The sequence below is a fragment of the Crinia signifera genome, chromosome 4 (genome assembly GCF_055691185.1).
Source record: "Crinia signifera chromosome 4, ASM5569118v1, whole genome shotgun sequence".
Classification (NCBI taxonomy): domain Eukaryota; kingdom Metazoa; phylum Chordata; class Amphibia; order Anura; family Myobatrachidae; genus Crinia; species Crinia signifera.
Window position 1 is genome coordinate 207027689 of NC_139220.1, and position 17985 is coordinate 207045673.

Below are 17985 nucleotides of genomic sequence, written 5' to 3' on the forward strand. Positions count from 1 at the left end.
TCTAGTGTAAATTTTGTTTACATTTTTGTATACTGTACTTAGTTGTTATTTTACTGATCCGCAGGGTACCGTAATTACAGTAATTTCCTAATGCTGGAGGTCACTGAGTGTCATCCACTGGTCAGAGCATTTTGCCGGCTCCTGAAACCGCCAAACTGGAAACAGGCTGACTTAGAGGAAGGTGAGGTATATCTGTGTATAATCTGTACTGTTATTAGTTTTATTGTAATCAGAATTCATATTATTGGTTTTCATGTATGGTAAGCGTCATACTATACAGAATGTTATATTGATATAGTGTTTGATGGGGATCTGGACAATGGGTCTACAGCAAAAAGGTCGACAACCATTACGTCGACAAGCAAGAAGGCCGACAAGCAAGAAGGTCGACATGTAAAAGGTCGACATGCAAAAAAGGTTGACACGGGCATTAGGTCGACGGTGTCTAGGTCGACAGTCAAAAGGTCGATATGGGGCTTTCCACTGTTTTTTGAGCCGACGTGTGCCGACAGATGATATTTCATGCCCTACCATCCACTAGGGCGTGGTGGGAGAATAAAATAGTTACCGAGCGTAGCAAGGCACCGTGCCCGAAGCATCGCAAGTGAAGCAAGGGGATTGCGGTGCACTTCAAACTGTGTCCATGTTGACTGTGTCGACATTCGGGTAAAAACACAGTGAAAAACCCATTGTCGACCTTTTTTTTTTTACACATAACAGCCAGCAGGGGCCGAGAGCCACTCATTAGATATTCATATATTCACTGCTCCCGATCATTACATATGCACGATCAGGAGCAGTGCAAGCGGCTCCCTACCTGCGTCCCCTGCTAGCTCTCCCGGGGGGCAGCTTCTGCTGCCTGTGACCCCGGGAGCCCTGCTTCTGCCCCACAGTGTCTGGCACAGGCAGGGAGGCTTCCATCTTCCTGCCTGCTGCCGTCCCCCAGCTCCCTGTGGCGTTCACCGCACAGGTTAAGAATCACCGTCAGGGGCAGCGAGCCCCTGCGGCATTGAATACGGTGACAGGGAGGGCTGGCAGCGAATGGATCAGCCCTCCGGAACACGGCGACTGTGCAGCGAATCCTAAACAGGATTCGCTGCACATGCAGAGTATTCTCATTGAATACTGCCCATTGAAGCCAATTTCTTCTCAAAACAAGTGAGCACCAGTTGATACTATATAATAAACATTAGATGTACAGTTATTGCTGAATACTGTTCACAAAGCCTCTGTAATACGGTTTACACAATAGCTAAGATGCATAAATAAAATCAGTGATACGTTCCTGCTTCCAGCGCTGATATTATGTTGACTTAACTTGATATAGAAAAATTGATAGACCATTTAGAAATCACTAATTCTGTTAGCTGGAGACCATTTAACCCCCATAGTCTGGGCAATATTCTGTTTTCCTATCCAGATAACACACATAATTATCCTGTCGGTGACTTATACAATAATCTCATGCAGTTTGTTTATTTGTTCATTGCAAAATAACTTTTATTTTATACCTTTATAAAATATGTATTTAAGATATTGGAAAACAATATAGATTAACTTACATTTTATTTAATGCTCTGTGTCTTTCATAATAATTATATCACTGTGCTGTGACTCCTATTTGAAATAATGACTGTATAAAGACTTATGAATAAATGCTGACTCCAGGGGTGGATTGGCCATAGATCTTACAGGGCAGATTCTCAGTAGGCTAGTACACCTGTGAGGCCGCTTGTTAGCCAGTGACTTTAAAAAATTTTTTTAGATGCCCTGCCCAGAGTAGTGGCAAAATCCCCTCCTGTCTCCCATACAAACAACCTTTTACAGTAAAGAGTACCTAATGCTGCAAATACTAATCTAAGGGGGGTGCCCATCTATATGCATTGTGACCAGTGGTGGCTTTAAAGGTGGGGCTGCAGTACAGTTCAAAATTCAAATAGTAGAGCCACACCAACTGCCATTCCAAACTGACTCACTGGCAGTTGGTGTTGCTCCCCTATTTCAATTCGACAGGGACAGGAGGGGTGCTTTCTGGGGATGTAGCAAATTCTGGGGTGCTTCTAGACTTAACTGGGGGAGGTGAGAAAATATTTGTGGGATTATGGTAATGGTTATTTGGGGAAAATTTACTAATATGTGTATTCTACTTCACATGTGATGTTGCTATGGGCAACCAATCAGATCCTGTCTAATACCTTCTAGATCAGTGGTTCCCAACCCTGGTCCTCAAGTACCCCCAACAGTGCATGTTTTGCAGGTCTCCACACAGAATCACAAGTGCTATAATTAGCTCCACCTGTGGATCTTTTAAAATGTGTCTGAATAATGAGTGCACCTGCTGGGTGACCTGGAAAACGTGCACTGTTGGGGGTACTTGAGGACCAGGGTTGGGAACCACTGTAAAGAGGGTGCAAAATAAATAAGAAGTAGATTCTGATTGGTTGCCCATAGCAACATCACATGTGAAGTAGAATACACATCTTGGTAAATTTACCCCTTTGTCTGCTTGATGGAGATTTTGGGGTCTGTGTTCAGTCTTAGTGTGGGGAGGTAGGGTATTATTTAAAATGTGGAAATTTGTGGTTTATCACAGCAGCTTAAGGGTATAGGGTCAATAGACTGCCAATCATATTGAAAAGAAGGGCTTGATGGTGGTTCCACCCAATGTTCCCTCTAATTTTACGAAGGCTGTGTGCGGCTAAAGATTTTGGCTGTGCAACTTTGGAATGAAATTTACATTTTTGTGCGTCACTTATATATAACTGGAAAATGACGTTCAGCATTTTTGTTAACTTTACTTCAAAATAATATTAAACATTTAAACATTCAAAACACAGCACACAATGTAGTTAATGGGTGAAACACACATTAATTGAGTCCACAACTGCAAAAAGGGACCACTGCTGCTTTGTGCGCTCAGTTGTAATGTCTGTGCGCACGCTCGTCAAGGTGTGTGCACGCGCACGTGCGCACAGCTTAGAGGGAACACTGGTTCCACCTACATTTGATATGGTGCCACCCACGTGAGGCCACGGCTATTTCTAGAATTTTTTCCAGGGTCACTTTTAGTTGACAATCTGGTTACTCCTAATTCTTCTGGACAGATTCTCCCTGAACCTCCTGTTATTATATAACCTACTGTATGCCTTTTTACTACATAACTGGTCTAGAAAACTTGCTTTATATTTCTACTTCCCTGGAACATCGGCATATTGCTTGAGCTACTTAATCTGTTCCATTTCTCTGGTACCTATAAGTATAATAAATATACAACTATTAATATACTATTAATAATAATAGTACAATAATACAGATGCAGTAATCTAACTGTGAGTGTGATCGCAAAGGAACCTTCACACATGCGCAGTGCGATTGTGGCGCATGTGCAGTCTGACGATAATTGCTCAATGGTGAAAACATTGGCATAGCGTGTAACACTGAGTTAGGCCCTCCATACTATTTTTATTGCTTGGCTGCACAGCGAATAAAAATGCACAGCTTTGTCTGTGGTCTGCTAAACTTGTCATTTATGGTTCTACCTTTGCTTAAAACACAGAAACTAATGCTGTCGAAATAAATAAACCTGAAATATCGATGTGACAAATTGAAATGATTATTAACACGTGCCATTTTGTCTCTGTTTACAGTACTTTATGTTTCCTTTGAAATGTCTTTGTATTCACATCCAATTTGCAAAGTACTAATCACTTTCTTTCCACCTACACAGGTATTCACCTCATGCCAGCAGATGGGCGATACCAGAAGGGTGCACGTTCTCAACTTGCCCGTGCTCGCTGGACTCTTGCTTATACTCTAATCCACAACCCATCTCTCCTGATGCATCGGAGATCCAGAAGCATCAATGGTGGCTCTCCGCTGCATCCTACATAACACCTGGAACAAACCAGGGACATTCCAGTGACATAGTCTACCTCCCACCTCCTTTCCCTCCTATCCCCTAGATGCACTGCTGGGCAGGGTGGGGTTATTAGCGAGACGGTGGCCCCTTTATTTTTGTAGTTTAGTCAAATATATGTCTCCAATAGTTCACTTTGCTCACTTGAATCTGTTGATTATGTGTTATGTTGATGGTCTTGTACTTCTACCTTCATATGCAGGAGTTCATTCAATTGACTCTGTCTCATCTCTGTTTTAAACTTCTGATTATATTAATCACCAACAGTTCTCCCGCTACTTACTTAATTAATGTTATTTCATATATTTTGCTGCCATGTATTGCGCTGGTGTATTTAATATGAGAACCGTGTATGTAAGCTACAAAGCCATACAGTAGTGTGTGTCTATGTAATGCAGACTTAATGTCTTTCTGCTCATCATATGTGATAATCATATAATATTCAGAGAGCTTCTCAGAGGACACCATTTGACGTCACCCTCTCCCATGTATTCATGCAATTCTCTGCCCCATCAACACAAGCAAAGCCTGACAACATAGCCTGCTCACAGTCATAGCAGACAAACCCGCATTAGCCCCTGACCTCAGTCTTCCAGACACAAGAAACAGTAGCAGCTTTTCCCCTGGCTCCGATGGCCAGCCTGAAATTGTCTGGGCAACGGATACAGACATGTCCCCAGTAGTGTCTGATGTGTGATTGTACACTCGACAAAGGTAGGCTATGTCTTTCTTAATGGGAGTTACCGTGAAGCTTCCATTGACTAGTTTCCTAATGGCAACCTCAATCTCATTGTAGCTATTGTGCTCATTGCTATCTTTGACAATCATGACGATTGGAAATCCTACTTCTTTGCAAAGCAACAACATATCAACCAATACAGGGTCATCACCTACTATCTCCAGAGGTTTCCTGCATTGTAAATCAGGCACCTTTTCTAACGAGACACCTTTTAGCTCACTGGGTGATAAACATGCAATATCACCTTTTCTATCAATGGTAATCTCAGCCTTTTGAATCCAATCCATTAACCATTCCAATGAGCAAGAGCAGTGGAAGGAGTTACTATGGAGCTGAAGGTGTGACAAAGAGATCAGTGTATGAAACAGGCCTTCAGGTAGGGAATACAAGCGATTGCTGCTAAGCTGCAGGGACCGTAAACTTCTACAGTTATTCAGTGCTCCACGTGGAAGAGTAACCAGCTGGTTGTTGTTGAGGTTTAGGAGCTGGAGTTTTTCAAGTGTAGATATATCACTCCATGGGAAGTCCACAATTTGGTTATGACTCAAGTCCAGATTTATCAGTTGTGTAAGGTTCTGAAATGTGCCAGGTTGTACAGTAGTAATCTGGTTGTATGTCAGCCACAATGATGTTAGTCCAGAGCTGTTGGAAAAGGAGGTGTAGCTGATGTCAGTGATCTGGTTGACAGCAAGGGTAAGCTGAGCAAGATTGACAGGAAGATCTTCTGGTACATGAATTAGATTGCGGTAAGAGCAGTCTGCAGAAGGACGGGCTGTACTGCTGCAGCGACAGGCATTCGGACAAGGTGTGCTTGGTACCAGACACAAGTATCCCACAATGGTAAAGTACTGCAAGAAGGTACCCATGGTCCAATGATAACCATAAAGAAGGTGTTGTGATAATGTGATCTGATGACACTTTCCAAATTCGTAATAGTAATAAACCTATTGTTGTTTTACAGGAGAGAGAGAGAAAAACAAATAAATATTTACACCATTTACATTTCCGGTTTTGCAATAACTTTGGAGGAGATACAGTTATTGTAATGCAGATTTCTAATTTAGGGGCCTATTTATTATGATTATATTGGGCCCATGATAATTAACATTCTGTATTGCTCATATTGCAGTTATTTGGATTGTATTTTATCTGCTTTTTTCAGACTGGGGCTTTTGGAGCCAGATGAAAACCCTTAGGGGCATATTCAATTTGCCACAGGAATTACCGCAGGGAAAAAGCCTCAACGTTTAAGAATTGGAACTATTTAATACTAGTCTTAAGGTCTGTCGGACGGACAGGCAAAAGTTTATTCTTAAGCAATTCTTGTTCCACCTAACTTACCCAACTACAGCAGAGCAGAAGCTGCTGCAGCAGGCACAGCAAGTCTCCAACTATCCACCTTCCCAACCACAGCAGGGCAGAAGCTACTGTAGCAGCCAGAGCAAGTCTCTAACTATCCACCTTCCCCTTCCCAACCACAGCAGGGCAGAAGCTACTGTAGCAGCCAGAGCAAGTCTCCAACTATCCACCTTCTCTTCCCGAACACAGCAGGGCCGGAGATGCTATAGCAGCCAGAGTAAGTCTCCAACTATCCACCTACCCTTCCCAACCACAGCAGGGCATAAGTTGCTGCAGCAGCCAGAGCAAGTCTCCAACTATCCACCTTACCTTTCCAACCACACCAGGAAAGGAGCTGCTATAGCAGCCAGAGCAAGTCTCCAACTATCCACCTTCCCTTCCCAACCACACCAGGGAAGAAGCTGCTGCAGCAGCCAGAGCAAGTCTCCAACTATCCACCTTCCCTTCCCAACCACACCAGGGAAGAAGCTGCTGCAGCAGCCAGAGCAAGTCTCCAACTATCCACCTTCCCTTCCCAACCACACCAGGGAAGAAGCTGCTGCAGCAGCCAGAGCAAGTCTCCAACTATCCACCTTCCCAACCACAATAAATAAGCAAACAATCAAGAGAAAATATAACTGACTGATGATCGATCTCACATGGATTTCACAACGATATCTACAGAGTTTGTCAAAAGTTTTGTAAAGTTAAAATGTTTTTCATTTATTGTATCATATAGGCCTTTACTAGTTCACTTAAGGGAGTCTGATTATTGTGTTGTATTGAGAAAGTTTTCCAACGACATATCACAATGCATGAAAACAACAGAAATAGCATGGCCCCTTATGACAGCACCCTTAAGGGCTCGTCTGATTAAACCCATCTTTGAACGTAGATTGTCCCTTAAGATGATAAGGCAGTGTGCAAAGTTTGAAGACGATTAGTTAAAGCGTTCGAGAGTTGTCGTGGAACATCCATACACACAAACCAACATCATTCAATTATACTTATGTAGATTAAGCCCATTTCCTCTCGTATCTGGATGGCTCACAGACATTGTCTAGGTGGCCAGTCAATAGTTCGATATGCACTAGGTCGACAATGTCAAAAAGTCAACACAGGCAAAATGTTGACATGGCAATGGTCAACACATGAAAGGGTCGACGCAAGTTTTTTGTGATTTTTACCATATTTTTTGCAGTCTTTCATGCTTTACCATCCACATGGATTGGGAACAGTAAAGTGTGCTGATGGTAGTGAAGCGAGGCACCTACACTAATTGGGAGTCCACATGCTCAGAGGTCAACCCTGACACCAACAAAACCCTGAAAGACTCATATAGCTCTTTTCATGTGTCGACCTTTTCCATGTCGACCTTTTGCATGTCAACCTTCTGTCACTGTTGACCTAGAGCAGCAGTTCTCAAACTGTGGGTCCTGACCGCAAAGTGGGTCCTGACCTTCTCAGCATGGGGTCGCGACTCCATGTTGCTGATGACTTCTCTAATCTATCAGTTATTCAAAGAGTCTGAAAGATCTGTTGAATTGTCTATTATGTTAGACTCCTCCCATCATTTGGTGCCTCCACGATGCTGCCATGTAGGTGCTGTCTGCTGACTACACATGTGATGTGATGACCTTCTGCAGTCACTTGCTGGGGTCTTGTAATTATTTTTATTGTCTGATGGGGTTCCAGAGAAAAGTACTGTAGTTTGAGGACCCCTGACCTAGAGCATGTCAAACATTTGACTGTCTACCTAGACATTGTCTGAGCTAATCCACGCCCATTTCCTCCTGCAGTAAACCCATGGCCAATACACATTAATTCCTGGATTAAGTGCCTGAAGCTATGGGTTTATATGTTCGTGGTGGTTTTGGCAAAGATCCCTACTTACCCTGGAATTCTGTTTGCACCTCTGAAGGGTGTGAGCAGAAACCCACAGTAAGTACAGCCTGCAGACTTACCAAGGGCCGATCGCACGCTACAACTGAATTGCTTCAGTCCTTGCAACAAGCTCATTGATTATAAGAGTTGGGGCCTAGTGTAACGTACTCCCTGTCCCACCTTTCCTTAACCAAGCTCTGATTATGCCCCTTATGCAATAAAAGCATTGTATCTGACATTAGCTGACCGCTCGCACTTAGAAGAGCTAAGCCTTTTGGAGCTTTGTATATTGGTGCAGAACACAGTTCTGATTGGAAGTAATTAGGAATTTGGTCGCCGGTGTCAGAAATATAGCCTGCATTTGGCATTGGATATTTTCCAAGATGCAAAAACCATTAACATTTCTGCACGATTTAAATAGAAATTACCTTTATTAAATAGGCTTTGTATTCACATTTCTTATTTACCATATTAAGGATCCGATTCAGCGATTTATGCAATTATTGGCCAACCGCAGAAGCGCCACAGTCGCACTGTACATGTGCCAACCTACTTGTGCGATGTCGCTGGCAGCTATTATTTACACATAACTGGCAGTGAGGGACCACTTGGGGCAGTAATGGAGAGGCAGCATAAACACCGGCGTATTGCGACCATCTATGTGGCACGTCCCAGCCTACTACTGCAGTACCATGTGCAGGAAACATTGCGCTAACTTCTCAATTCCTTTGTCAATTCTGCATCACTCATATGGTCATTTATGGAAGGATCTGCGACCATCGCTACAAGTTTCTACGCAGTTGCTGGGCTCTGCGAATCCGCTGCTTGGAGCCTAAATACATTTCTTTGGTGGCTACATTGTTAGCTTATTATTGCACATCAGCTGTGTACGGGCTTGCAGCTGCCAATGCTTTAGCTTACATCTCTGAATCAGACCCTTTCTACAATAATTCTTGCTTTCATATTTATGCTCTTCTGCTACCTCCCTTTTATGCACTCACATTCTCTCGGACATAGATGTTCTGCCAGCCCCTATTCACATGCTTTCCTTTTACTGGAGAGTGAGACACAAATGTTCTGCTACTATAAGGAGATGTGGAAACACTTCCGCTTTATAACATAGCCTCTCCCCTCTTTGGCTTGGCCTCTCTGATCAATCCATGTAACATTTACTGTACAGGCATTTGCTGCCTTGTACAAGTTTACAGCATTTGTAAGTTCTCTGCACACTTCCATTTCATTAGTCCTAAACCTACATAATCACACTTCTTTCTGTACCTCTGGCTTAGCCTGAGATTTCATTCCCGTCTCTTTCATAAAGCCTGTCTCCCCAGATTTCCCCTGGCTGCACTTCTTACCTAAATCTCGCTGTGTCTTCTCTGCTAATCGGATGAAATAAATATACACATTCCCTCTTTTTCTCCTCCTTCTCTAACAGGCTGGACACAAACCCAGAAACTACCATATAACAAGCCAAGTCCATCCCTAGCCTCTTGTACTCTGTTCCTCCTCCTCTGTCTGGTGTCTGTCAAAATTTGTAGCATGTTGTAGATTCAGCCAGACAGTCATCTGCAGGTATTGTGAAATAACACTTTTAGACAAAGAGAGATCACATCTCCGTGACACAATTGAAGCAGAGACAATGCGTAACAAAACCACACATATAATACAGAGTTTTATTTTCAGTCCTATATAGCAGATATGTTTTCTTTAAGTGCTATTAATACTGTAATGTTTTGGGATTATTTCCGTTGTAAGAATACGTGTTTATTTTCCTGATAATGCTGCTTTTAGTCCAATCTACGGACATTATCTCAGCCATTTCATGGTGTAAAAATAGTAAATCTCATTGGTAAATTGAAAAACTGTGCCTTTTACAATGTATACCTCCCAACTGTTCCAATTACAGAATGACAGTCCCGCTAATTGCAGGCTCTCCCACTGTCACTCCCATGGGTCGCATTGTCCCCGTGCAGTTGGGGACGCACCTACTCAGTATAAATTTGTGCCCTACTTCCCACAGGGCCGTCTTAACAGCAGTGTGTTCCCTGGGAAAAGCAATGCACTGGGGCCCTTACCTATTCTCCCCTCCTAGGGGTGAGGGGTGCTATCAGCAGCAGCTTTGATGTCCCACGTGTGGCAGGGGGTGCTCTATCTTCCACTCAACATGTAGGACCTGGAGCAGTAACTTCTGCTTATTGCTATTTTACTGCACAGGTGGTGGGAGGGTGAACACTAACGTGTGGATAGGGGCACTGAGCTGTATGAAGGGTCCCTTGTAAATGACTTCCAGGGAGGTAGGGGGTGTTGTATACGCAGGGGAGGGTTGAATAATGGAGCGGGCTTAATATTCGTCATTTTCCGGTGGAAGGGCAGCTTGTTTGACTGCAGATATCGCCATTATCTGGAAATAGATTTCTTAGCCTTAAATAGTATAAAAACCTAGAGTCCCAACTTTCAGGAGGTGCTGGGAACTTGGGGATCAGAGATCAGGAGACAGAGCAATCCATTGACAAAAATATAAAACTGTACACCAGACATTTGGAGCTGGAGCAGGGACCGGCTCCTGGAAGGCTGATATCTCTGGTTCTCGGCATGATAGAGACAAGCCGCTAGTGTCGACATAAAGAGGAGAGTCCCGCCTTTTGGAAAATACACTCAGAAAAACTCTCAGTCAGAGAGAACCTGAGAAATATGACTGGGAATTGCAATTAGCAGGTCAGATGTGGACTGCTGTTTTGAAGTTGGATATCTCCAGTTCCCCAGGGCCGATTTTCAAAATTCTGGTATCCCTGGAAAAAGGGGATCCTCAGCTATCAGCGTAGGGCCCATATACACCTGGGGCAAGTGCCCATTAAGCCCATATGAAAAGACGGCCCTGACTTCCCATACTTTATGAAGGAATGTGGTCACATAACAGTTCCCTCAATTCAAGTTAAGCCACACTGTAGAACAGGGGTGGCCAACCCGTGGCTCTTGAGCCACATGTGGCTCTTTGCTTAATGAGATGTGGCTCCTGCAGCAGTGGCACTGCTGCTTGTCTCCTCTGATGCTACTTTGCTGTGTGCTTGACGTGATGTTATGACGTCATGTCGTGGGAGGAGCATTCTGTACCCAGCATTAGGGAGCGGGCACAGAGACCATAAGGGTTGAGAGGCTGGGTACGGTGACTGGGCATCAGAGAGGGTGCGTGGCCAGACGGCAGATCAGGTATGCGGCTGCAAATGGGTTGTGGAGGCTGTCTACTAACCTCTGTGTGTCATTTTTTGAACATTAAGGGGGGTATTCAATCCTCCGCCGCTATTCTCGATGGGGGAAATAGCGGCTGGTCCCTAAAAAATGCTGTCTTTACTTTATCGACAGCACTGAAGAGGGATCTCGGCAGAACGAGCCCAACTTTAGAAGCTGCCAGGCCCGTTCTGCTGATAACAGCCGTGGATTGACACGATCCTGGCCGCAGATCATCAATCCACGGCTGTTTACACGGACACGCCAACTTTTTGCCGATCGACAGGTGGGACATTGAATCCAGCCTGCCGATTTGCTGTCGGGCAAACCACAAACGGGCCTGGATCACGGCTGTCTTGAGGAATCGACAGTCGGGATTGAATACCCCCATAAATCAAGTGAAATCAAACATTCTTACAGACACACATGTGAGAGGATTACTGAGAGTAGCTTCACATACAAGCCAGAATTTATAAAAAATTATTGAAAACAGGGATTGTCAAATGTCCCACTAATTACAGCAAAGAGAAAAGGTGATAAAGTTTCTTTTATATTGGGAAGATTACTTAATTGTGTATTTTCAACGTGCCTGTCTGAAATAAAAAAAACTGAGGTTTGACTCAAGGTCATGCAAATGTCATTCCAAAGGCACAAAAATGGGGCTTGGCTTTGGGCCACAACCCATTTGAAAATGGGGTGTGGGCTTGTGGGAGCTAGGCCACGCCCATTTTCTGCATGGTATCGGCTCTTTGTCTTACCATCACATATTTTTTGGCTCATTGCCTCTGATTGGTTGGCCACCCCTGCTGTAGAACAATCTTTTTCACATTACACTGCATGCAGAGCCCCTGATTCATATTACACCACATAGTAGTGCCCCTTATTAACATTATGACACACAGTAGTGTCTATTATTTTATGTCTTAGTAACATTGAAAAAATACTGTAACAGCAGATAAGAACCATTTGGCTCATATTTTCTGCCCCTATTTTAACCATATTGTTACCTCAAACCCTATTTTATTTTTATTTCTTTGTAAGGAGATGCTTATGTGTATCCCATGCATGTGACCTACCCTCCTCATTGCTTTGTTACATTACTTATCTGCCTTTAAGTCACTTGTAATAGTGACTCCTAGATCCCTTTCCTCCTCAGTAGTTTTGAATATAGTGCCATTTTTTTTAATTCAATCATTTTTATTGATTTTTGCATGTAAACATTAAAAAAAAAAACCATGAACAGCAGATACAAAAAGTATACACATATACATATATATAGGATACAGTGCAAAATGTGTCACCATACAGACAAGGAGACTTAGGACCGTATACATATGAGGAGGTTTATGTCAAGCCCAATTAAGAAAAGTACCCCTAAGACATACAGTAAAATGGTCTAGTTTCACCTCCCGAAGGCACCATTCGGGAGTATCAGTATATAGGTAAAGGGGAGTATATGTAGAGGTAGAATTCATACAGTAGGGTATTTAATTCAAGGAGAAGCATAGTGTGCACAGTGTATTGAGACTAATTGCAGTAACAGATCGACAAAAGGGTATACCCAGCGACCATAAGAGAAAATAAAAAAGAAAAGGAATCCCAAAACAAAATCCCCAAAACCCCAAAGCAACCCTCTCCATAACCCCCACCCTGTATGACCTAACCCCAATCTAGGTATACCTGGATCCCAATTAACGTATCCCCTACCCTACTAACTATACTAACTAAACATTACCCCCACCCATAAAACCCAATTATGGAAAAGGATATTAACGGATAACTGATGAAGGCAAAATAAAAATAAAAAAATCAGGATACATACTAATGGCCCTTAACTAGGCTAGCCCCAGCTCTCCCACAAGCGGTGGACATGGTGACTATATCAGATATATTATTATATAAACAAACAGGATATGGTACAAATATATACCATCGATTACAAAAAAGGGAACATATCTAATAAAAGAAAGTAGTATACGGCCTCACGATAGGAGGGCACTTTAAAGCATTAGTCTGGCCATAGTTCGATAATTTGAGAAGACACAGATGGGGTACCAGACTCATTCCATGTCATTCCAGGGTGTACAGATGGGTGGTCCGCATCCATATACAGCAAGAGTCAGATTCGTGAGATATCAAACAACAGTATTGGAGGAGTCATTGCGGGGTCCGTGGCCTTTTCATAGGAACCAACCATATGGTAGTACTGAGCTTCCATTTTGGGTAGAATCAAGGTCAAAATGCATACAATGTCAGGATCTTTATAAATTGCAGGATTATAGCAAAAAGACACAGTGTCTCCATCCCCTACATCACACAGCCAAGGGTTATCAAAGGGGGGAATTGTACCCAGCTGTGTATCCTCTGAAGGCTGAGAAGGTACAGGGCCCAAACCATATGGTGTAGTGTCCACGAACCCCACTGCACAGTCCACAAGGCTATAAGAATGGGAGCGTAGAGCCATAGAGGTTTCATCTGTTACAGGATAAAAAAGACAAAGCCTCCACTTGTTCAAGTGCAGGGAGAAGCCGCTGAGTAGATGCAGCAATGGCTTGAAGTACATGCTGCAGAGCTGAGTAGATGCAGCAATGGCTTGAAGTACATGCTGCAGAGATACAGACATCATGGGCCAAGACTGATGTTCAGAACGAAATGTAGTGACAAGATGGTGGCGGATAGCACACCGCCAAAACTCACCAATTATAAAGGATATTATCTCCAATAACATCAAGCAATGAGCATCCAGGTAGTCCTCAGTTGCACAGTGAAATGCAGTAAACGAATATTGGCCAGATGAGACACAGTCCAGGCAGTCAAGCTACACCATCGCCAGGATGTCTGTTCGGTGGGGCAGCGGGTAATGAGAGGTGGACGAAGCAGGGCAGCTAACTGAGGATTGTGCAAGTTATAGCTCCCAAAGTGGCACCCGGACCCACACTTAGAGGAGTCAGGAGGACAGGATTAATCAGGCCCAATGCCCTGTCACGGTCGCGGCAGTCACTCTGCGGGAGTGGCGCACCTCACTCCAGCAATCAATTGAATGGCTCAGCGGATAGACACTGGAGAGGTGTATCGCCAGATAGAACTCCCAAGATGGTGCCGGCCGCGAGAGCACCAGAGCCAATTCGAGTCAGCTCCAGGGGTCCCACCGTGTCCGCACCGGTTCGCCTAGTTGGATATCAGCACCCCGGCATCAGCAGGGGAGCAACAGGGATCTCGGTGAGCAGGGCAGGAGTCTCCAAAGACCCACAGGCAGGATATATAACAGGCTTAGTATGGAGCTCCGGCACCCTGCATCCTACTGCCTGCTCGGCCAACCCACGCCCCCCGAATATAGTGCCATTAATACTATATTTAGCCTTTGAAATATTTTTTTAGCATTAAACTGTAGATGCCAAGCTCTTAACTATTCCTCTAGTCTACCAAGAGATCAGCAGCCATTTGTTTCACCCGTCCTGGTGTGTCTACCCTCTTGCATTACTTTGTGTAATCTGCAAAAAAGGCATACTTTCCCTTTAGTAGTGCCCCATATTCTTATTAACCTACACAGAAGTACCCCTTATACATGTTATATCACACAATAGTGTCCCATGAACACATTATGCCCATAGTAGTGCCCTTATATCCATAATGCCCACCATAGTGCCCCTTATACACATGTCTCGGTCACTCCAGCAGCTCACCACCCATGTGCCTCTAGCAGCTCCATGCCCTTTAATACAGTGCCTATGCTCCTGCAGTGGCTGGACGTTACACACTTACCTGCTCCCACATGGATAATAGTGTACTATGCCATTAGACCCTCCTCATGGAGCTTTCCATAATTCAGGATATCAATCAAGCATCTCTGACTGTAAAATTGTGTGGTTATCCGCTTAGGACAGTGCCGGCTGCCTACACCTGGTGACTGTATCAGCTGCCATTACCCATGCACCTTGCAAGATTTATTTGATTAAAATATTTTTTTATTTTAATTCAGGTTGTCCCATATATACAGTGGTGCTACAGTGCTCATGCTAATATACTACAACATTTGTATTGTTTTTTTTATTTATATTTGTTAAACTGTACGATATTAACTATGCTCTCCATGATTCAAATTTTATATTTGTCTATATTGCCCCAAAGTCTGTGTCACTCAGGGGCAGATTTATTAAGCTTGGAGAAGAGATAAACTGGAGATAAAGCGGAGAAAAGGTAAAAGGAGATAAAGCACCAGCCAATCATCTCCCAACTGTCTTTTTCAAACACAGCTGATTGGCTGGTGCTTTATCTCATTTTACCATTTCTCCGCTTTATCTCCAGTTTATCTCTTCTCCAAGCTTAATAAATCTGCCCCTAAAACCCTTATCAGCAATCCATGTGGGCTTCATACAAATATTGTATGGAACCTTTTTGATATTTCCCTTCACCACATTTAAAAAAAGGTTCCATTCAATATGTGTATGGAACCTTTTTGAAATGTGGTGTAAATGAAACATTGGATAATGCAGTATCATATCTCTCATTCTGCAGTTAAATCCTATTAGTCCATTTGACCCTTGTCCAATTTGCATGTATTGCTAATCGCACATTGTAACCTACAGTATGCAGCATACCCAAGATGGCAGTCTCAACTGGGACTCTCTTATGAAGAAAGAGCGGTGACTGGTTCTGATGATTTAGCAAGGATTTCTCTTACCCCCATTTTGTGTAGGAGGAATAATCATTGGGTTTGATGACCCAAATGGCTGTTGCATCCTTATATTATATTCATTGTTTTTATATTTTATGCAAAACTAAACTTTTGTTTTAAAGTATCTAAAGAGCACATTCATTCCTAGATTGTAGAAAAGTGCTATATTAATATATTTCTTCTTCCTCTTCTTCTTTTGATTTTTCTTATGTATCAGTAGTTTATCACCCATATATGATATTATTCCTGTGCACGAATCTCTTACATACAAGAAGGGGGGTAACTCTGAAGGCTCCAGCCTCTGGGCTCCAAGCCCTGAAGGGGCACCTGCATGTAAAGCAGCACCTGTGTTGTTCAAAGCGGGATCCAAGGGTGATTACTGCTCTTGCAATGGAGTTCTGCGGCACAACTGTATTTAATTGACTTTATTCCTGGAGCCCAGCTACCATCTGCAATAGGGTACAGGATGGCCCTGCATGGGAACACTCAGCCTGTGCATTAGTAAGCCAAACTGCTGGACTCTGAGATGATATGCACAGGTGAACGTTGACACACACATCATATTTGGGGTGGGGGGCACCAAACTCCAACTTCCCTCCGGGCGACTAAGATGAGCTTATGCCCCTGCATACAAATATGTCCTGGGCCAAAATTTACTAAGGCCACCGATCACGGCCGAGCCACTGTACGAATGAGGACTAATGGCTTTGGCAGCGATCGCCCGTTTTAATGGCCTGTGAACTGAGTTCTCAGGGGTTCCCGGGACTTGTTAACCATTAGCAGCAGTAACTAGGAAACTAATGCAGGAACCACCAGACAGTCCTAGGGGCATGCGGTCTGCAGGTCGACAATAAATAGGTTGACAGTTAATAAGTCAACCACTATTGGTCGACAGATCATGGTACACTTATACGGTGTCCATGTTGATGTAAGTCAGTATAGACACCAAAAATACCTTGAAAAAGTCATGTCAACCTTTTTCATATCGACCTATTGCTTGTGTTGACCTTTCAACCCTGTTACCTGTAGCCATGTCGACCTTTTCGGGGAGGGAGTGTGGATAAAATGTCACAAATCATGTAATTTTAGGCCTGCCCCCTCTCCATAGACCCGCAAATCACTGCATTTGGCTTTCACTGGGCCTCCACATAAAAATAGGCCCTTTATCATGCCAGCAGGATGATCACCAGAGAGACACCACCTGGCCACATGGTCATAAATCATATGGGGGAGATTCTCTAAGCAAAAAATGCAGTAAAAACCCCGCATCGCCCCCTCCCCCCAGTAGCGCACGCAGGGGGGGTTTCTGAGTACCCAGAAACCCCCCCCCCCAGGAGTCTAAGGACCCTAGTCTGAAAGCTGAGGATCCCCTCTTTCCAGGGGTATAAGAATTTTAAAAATCGGCCCTTGGGAACCGGAGATATCTGACTTCAAAATAGTGGTCCCATCCATGCCTGTTAATTACTCTTCCCAGTCAGATATTTCAGGTTGTGTCTGACTTAGAGTTTTTCTGAGGGTATATTCCAAAATCTGGGACTCTCCCCCTTTGAGGGACACTAGTAGCTTGTCTATACTGTTCCCAGAACCAGAGATATCAGCCTTCCAGCAGCTGGTTACTGCTCCAGCTCCACACACCTGGTATGTAGTTTTATATACTCATTGGCAGATTGCTCTGCCTTCTGAACTCTGATCCCCCAGTCCCCAGTACTATTTGGTAGGTGGGATTCTCTAGTTTATAATTCCATTAAAATCTAAGAAATCTATTTCCGGGAACTGGAGATATCTGCAGTCAAGCTAGCTGTCCCCCTTCCAGAAAATTATGAATAATAAGCCCACTCCACTATACACCCCTCCTCTGCATATTAAACATCCTCTACCACCCTGGAAGTTATGTATCAGGGCCCCTTCATTCAGCCCAATGCCCCCTTCTCCCACCATCTGTACAGTAAAGGGGTAATTAGTGGAAATTATTGATCCAGGCCATACATGCTGAGCGGTTGATATAATACCCCCTACCACCCGCGGGACATCAAAGCTTCCCCCATATATATGTATGTGTGTGTGTGTATATATATATGTGTATATATATATATATATAATAATTACTATTATTGTTATTTATATACATTTTATCTATCTGTAATACTTTAACTGACCCGGCATATACTGGATCACCTAAGTGTCCATCTCCGTGCTTTGCTCAGC

The 17985-nt window shown here is 43.6% G+C and overlaps 2 protein-coding genes across 3 annotated transcripts in view; one reads left to right on the forward strand and one right to left on the reverse strand.

Moving 5' to 3' along the window:
* The window catches only part of STRA6 (signaling receptor and transporter of retinol STRA6), a 54602-nt gene extending 50320 nt beyond the window's left edge, over positions 1-4282 (forward strand). For both annotated transcript variants that reach the window (XM_083183586.1, XM_083183587.1), the window contains exons 17-18: positions 65-181; positions 3728-4282. In XM_083183586.1, coding sequence (XP_083039712.1) covers positions 65-181; positions 3728-3891 — 281 coding nt within the window. In that variant the 3' untranslated portion in view covers positions 3892-4282. The remainder of the gene's footprint in view (positions 1-64; positions 182-3727) is intronic.
* Positions 3596-8931, reverse strand: LOC146074904 (immunoglobulin superfamily containing leucine-rich repeat protein 2-like). Its single transcript, XM_083183588.1, has 2 exons — positions 8879-8931; positions 3596-5599 (listed from the first exon to the last, which is right to left on the reverse strand). Exon 2 carries the CDS (start codon positions 5519-5521, stop codon positions 4409-4411), a length of 1113 nt encoding a protein of 370 aa, XP_083039714.1. The 5' UTR covers positions 5522-5599; positions 8879-8931; the 3' UTR covers positions 3596-4408.
* Between the last annotated feature and the right edge of the window lie 9054 nt (positions 8932-17985).